General features: G+C 35.8%; 1 protein-coding gene across 1 annotated transcript; it reads left to right on the forward strand.

The window, feature by feature from the left end:
- Positions 1-2,233: 2,233 nt before the first annotated feature.
- LOC104767247 (putative F-box/LRR-repeat protein 19) lies at positions 2,234-3,435 on the forward strand. The gene is made up of 2 exons (XM_010491296.3): positions 2,234-2,720; positions 3,017-3,435. Exons 1-2 carry the CDS (start codon positions 2,329-2,331, stop codon positions 3,312-3,314), a joined length of 690 nt encoding a protein of 229 aa, XP_010489598.2. The 5' UTR covers positions 2,234-2,328; the 3' UTR covers positions 3,315-3,435.
- The last annotated feature ends 2,565 nt before the right edge of the window (positions 3,436-6,000 follow it).

Genomic DNA, 6,000 nt, shown 5'->3' on the forward strand with positions numbered 1-6,000 from the left:
AGGTTAAAGAAACCATAGACATGGCCGCGACAAATCCTAAGGTACCGAATGAGGTTTGGGACGCTGAACCTCAAGGTCCTAAAGGTACTGATAATAATGAGATCTCAATAAATTATATCATGTCTGGAATTCAATGGAACCGAAAAGATGTCGACATCGATGAAATATTTGCATACAAGGTAGCACTTGAAATAAATGAGGATCATGAACCCACGTCCATATTAGAGTGCACTCAAAGACCAGATTGGTTAAAATGGAAAGAAGCCACTGACGTGGAGTTGAATTCATTAAAGAAAAGGAATGTGTTTGTTCCGATCTTAAGGACACCATTCGATATAAAGCCAGTTGGACAGAAATGGGTCTTTGTAAGAAAGAGAAATGAGAATAATGAAATCGTGAGATATAAGGCACGGCTTGTAGCACAAGGATTCTCTCAAAGACCAGTAATAGATTATGAGGAGACATACTCCCCTGTGATGGATGCATTGACTTTTAGATTTTTAATAAGTCTGGCTATAAGAGAAAAACTTGACTTGCGGCTAATGGATGTAGTGACCGCATATTTATATGGTCCACTGGATAATGAAATATATATGAGATTACCAGAGGGTATTGAGCTCAAAGATAAGAGTGGTTCTCGAGAACAATACTGCATAAGGCTAAACAAATCCCTTTATGGACTGAAACAAAGTGGGCGTATGTGGTACAATAGATTGCGTGAGTACCTAGCCAAAGAGGGCTATAAGAATGATCCCATCAGTCCATGTATTTTTATAAAGAAGTTTGCAAACAAAGGATTTGTAATTATAGCAGTATATGTGGATGATTTGAATATCCTAGGAACCTCTGGAGAAATCACGCAAACAGTTGAATATCTCAAGAAAGAGTTTGAAATGAAAGACCTAGGTAAAATTAAGTTCTGTTTGGGATTGCAACTTGAGTACATAAATGATGGAATCCTTGTGCATCAAATGACATATACTGAAAAGGTACTCAAGAAATTTAATATGGACCAAACTCACCCATTGCCTAGCCCAATGGTTGTGAGAAGCCTTAATTTGGACAGTTATCCATTCGGTCCAAAGAAGGACGATGAAGAGATTCTCGGTCCGGAAGTGTCATACCTCAGTGCTATAGGAGCGTTAATGTTCTTGGCTAGCCACACTAGACCAGACATTAGTTTAGCCGTGAACCTCCTAGCAAGATTTAGTTCTTGTCCGACCCAAAGGCAATGGAACGGTATCGAACATGTGTTGCGTTACCTACAAGGAACGTTGGATTTGGGTTTATTTTATACTAACTATAACAAAGAAGGTTTAGTTGGTTTTGCTGATGCAGGTTATTTATCAGATCCACATAATGCTAGGTCTCAAACCGGCTAAGTTCAAGTGGTGCAAGTTCCATCTTGCGACAATTCAGCCGATCACTTCACCAAGTCATTACCGATATCGACATTCAAGAAGCTCGCGCACCAGATTGGAATGCGGAGACTTAAGAACTTTTAGTGATGCTTAGAACAGAGGGAGTAATACGTGCTGCACTCTTTTTCCTCACCATGGTTTTGTCCCAATGGGTTTTCCTGGTAAGGTTTTAATGATGCAGCGTCCCCAAGCATATTACGGTGATCTCTTAGCATTTGCACGGTTATGTCATCCAAGGGGGAGTGTTGTAAATCATTTGGAGTGGATCTCCATAACCGGCCCATTCATATGTCTAAGTCCATAAGGCCCATTGGCCACCTTCTCTTATTCTAAGTCGGTTTAAGAATTTCATTGTACTTAGGGCTTTATCATTTACTATATAATATATTTATTCGAATGAATCATTAATAATATAAAAGTAAAACATTTTTCGAGTTTCTCTACTTTCACAACATACATGAGTTTATAATTTGAGATGGCATTTTTTGGAAGACTTTTTAAATGTTGAAAACGTGTTAACTGCATTGACTGGATCTTTTAGAGTTTCATCCAAGAACCCTCACTATCGTCAACAAATCATCTATTTGCTTTTTTCTCACATTTTAATTTTTTTTCGTAGTAACAAAATCATTGAATAGAATACTGCAATTTGCAAAATACATGATTTATAGATTATAAATAAATAAAAAGACCCTTCATAAAGTAATCAAAAAGGGGAACGTCGTGACGGGATGAAGATAGGAACAATAAAGATATGTCGGGCAAAAGAAAAGGACAGTTTATTTATAAGATTAATAAAATGGTTGGCGAATGGAATGAGGACACTTGTGGCGTTTTTACTTGGTAGATTTTGATGCAACTTTAGTCCATCTTAAAGAGTAGTAGGGGGTGAAGAATAATCAAACACATGAACGCAGCTCATCTGATGATGAACGACAAGGATGCTGAAGGAAAGATAGTAGAAGAGATGGGATCAGGGCTCGGCTGTGACTGGGCTGAGTTGAATAAGGAATGTCTCATCGACATATTCACGCGGTTAAGTCTGGAAAACCGTTGGATAGGACCTATGCTCGTATGTAAGCCTTGGATGGACGCTTGTGACGACCCTTCGCTTAATTCGGTCTTCGATCTCGAAACTTGGTTTCAGTCTAATCGGAGATCGAATCTTTGGTATAGTTACGATTTCGAGCAAAAGGTCGACTCCTTTCTCCGGTGTGTTGTGGATCGAAGCCAAGGCGGTCTCAAGGAGATTCGTGTCAGGCATTGTTCCGATCTATCTGTGTCATACGCTGCTGAGAGGTACGTCCCAATCAAGTTCTTGAAGCCCAAAACGTTTAAATGTGTGTGTGTGTGTGAATGGAAAAATACTCTTTAGATCATCTTTGATAGTAGTTTCGTGGTTTAGTATATTTTTCTGATATAATCAACTTGGAGTTGAATTTAGAAAACTTTATATTATGTGAATGTTAATATTTACCGAGGTTTAGGTTAATGCTATCATATTAAGACAAAACAAATTAAATTGTATTACGTTTTACAAAATTAAATTTGATTTATAGTCACAACTCACAAGTTGTATGGGTTTACATGGGCAGATGCCCTAACCTGGAGGTTATTTGGATTAAGAGCTGCTTAAGCGTTACGGATGCATCTATAGCGAAGATCGCTGAGAACTGCCCTAAGCTTAGAGAGCTCGATATCAGCAACTCTATTGAAATATCTCAAAAGGCTTTGAAAATGGTTGAGAAGAGTTGTAAGAATGTGAAGATACTCATGGAACCTCCACATAATGTTAGACTATCTCAAGAGGAGGCCAATAACTATGGGCTATCAGTACGAAGTATTACAAGTCGTGATCTACTTGAGCATATTAGACAAATGAATATAAATTAAAGTTGAACTATATAGGCTTCTACAACTTTCTTGTTCAATCTTTGGAGCTTTTGATTGTTGTGTGTGTTTTGGGTACACTGTCTTTTTATTTTGAATTTGTTTTGCTTGATTGCTTTGTGTATGAGATTTGAGTTTTTTTTTGTTTTCTCGGAAAAAAAGAAAAAAAAAGGTTACTCTGCACAATAACCGTAAGATGAAATTTAATTGGCAAAATGACGACCATGAAATAACGAGATTTAATCTAGTTATTGAGGAACTCAAGTTCACCATTCAACACATATTTAAGTATTTAACCCACGTAATAGTATTCAAAACAAAACAAAAATAGAGAAATTTTTGTTTTAAATCAGAACCGAATTTAATGGAATAAAAATGTTGTAAATTCAAAAAGTAATTGAAATCCTATATTTATTTACTCTCAAAATTTAATAAATTTTCTGGTTGTTTTACCTAGTTAATTGCATCATGGGTTAATAGCGATTTTTTCTAAGTTTTTCCGATTTCAAAAATATCGGTTATTAACACTAAATCTAAATTGGAAAAGTGACCGGATCACGGGTTAATCGGTCGAACGGGCTGGTCGATTCGGGCGTAAAAACAGTTAGTTATTATTACGAGAGAGCTTGAGAAAACAAACAAAGAAACAAGAAATGGAGAAATTAGCCATTCAACCAAAAGAAAGGACAAAAGCAATGTGACTAAACATGAAACTGTTGTGCGGCCCTTAACTTTTTTCATGCACACGAATTTTCTCCACTGGCCATTTCTTATTTTATTTTTATGTTTTTTTCTGCTGATTTTTGTTTTTTTGTATTTCTTTATCATATTACTATAATATATTTTGATGTTCTTTTTCGAATCACACAAATAACTGTATGTTAAAAATGGGGTATATACTATCATCGAATAATCCAAAACCTATCACTTTTTTTTTCTTTTTCTTTTTCTTTTTTTTTTTTTTTTGTCGTTTTTGGTCACCTCTTCTTCTCGCTTAGAAGTTACTAGAATGTTATTCAATAATACGTAATAATACAAATGCATGTAGTACTACACAATATGCAAAATAATGATGGACGAGTACTTAACTGTACTATGCAACCTAAGACATACATAATACTTTAGACGAGTACCATGAACTTGGATTAAAAAGTGACGTATAACTAATATGATATCTTCGTTATTGAATCAAAATTTTCACATTTTTAGAACGATAGATAGTATATTTGAAATGTGGTTCTTCTATCTACCATGAATTTATGAGAAGTATGATAGTATTTCGAAATTGATGTGAGGACGAGTTGACCCCAAAAAACAAAATAGTACGATTGATGATGATGAATGATGCGATTTAAATTTAGAGATTCGACAAATTTAGAGACTCCACGTGCGGCTACTAGAGAGAATAAAGCATTAGCCCACGTGATCTTGGGCCCAAACAACTATTTTATCTTTCGGACTAAAATCTAGTATACCTTTCTAATCAAACTTCTATTCTCATATCCCCTGCGAAAATAACAAACTATTTATTTTTTATTTTAATCAAAAATGTGGTTAAAGACAAAGAAACCTATATCATTTTTGTTATTTACAGATCCAACCACCTTATATCCATCCAAACCCACAAAATTCGGACAATCCAGTTGAAATCGGATCTCTCCTTTAACTACCCAACTTTTCGAATTCCTTCATTCACGACTCCACTCTCCCTCGTTCAATTCCCATTAATTATTCTTCTCCCTCAAGTGCAACTAAGGATAACTCGATTCTGGGTAAGTTGAAATAGGTTGGGTTTTTTCGAATTTGGGTTATTTGTTTTTCAAAATCGGGTAATATGGGTTTCAATTTTCGATAATTTGGTTTTCAATTTTGGGGTTTTGTCGATTTTTTCATGTGTTGATTCCTCAGAACGTTGAAAGTCATCAGATTTTGGGGCGTTTGTTTTATGTTCAATTTGGTTTGTGGAAAAGCTTGGAACAAACGTTTGTTTCATCAGATTATGTTCAATTCTGATGAAACAAAGTCCTCAAAACGTTTGTTTCATCAGATTATGTTCAATTTGGTTTGTGGAAGTTGAAGTTGAAATCAGTTGTTGTTTTTTGTGTGCATGTGTGGAAGAATCATAATGGTTCGTACAAAGAACCCAAGCTATGTGGAAAAATCGAATCCCCCAGCAGATCTCGAAGAAGAAGCAACTCGTGGAGATGAATCAGAACGTGATTCCGATAAAACGGACTCAATTGAGAAGTCAAATGATAAGGATTCATCGGTAAGTATCTCTCCCTATATTGGTATAACCGTATAAGAATTCGTTCTAAAAAGTATAACTGTATAACTTGGTATAACTTAGAAAAGGTATAACTTAGAAAAACTTGGTATAACTAGATATGTGTCTTGCAGGAATCTGAGGATGAATCCGATGTAATGCAACCTTTGAGTATGTACTTTGATTACTCCCAGTATACGAAGCCTTTCAAGATGTCTGGAAAGTGTTATATTTCAGAGGCGGTAAACTTATTAGGCGGTCATCTTAAGGAAGAGGAGTTGGAATGGTTCTTAGGGCACCCACAGTTCAAGCATTTCTTCCATATGCCTAAGGATTCGAATCATAAGTTGATGGGTATGTGGATGTTCTTGTGTTGTGTGTAGCTTCTTGCGTTTGAAGCAATTCCTGTGCTAAAGAACACCT

Source organism: Camelina sativa, chromosome 19, assembly GCF_030686135.1.
Source record: "Camelina sativa cultivar CO46 ecotype springtype chromosome 19, ASM3068613v1".
NCBI lineage: Eukaryota > Viridiplantae > Streptophyta > Magnoliopsida > Brassicales > Brassicaceae > Camelina > Camelina sativa.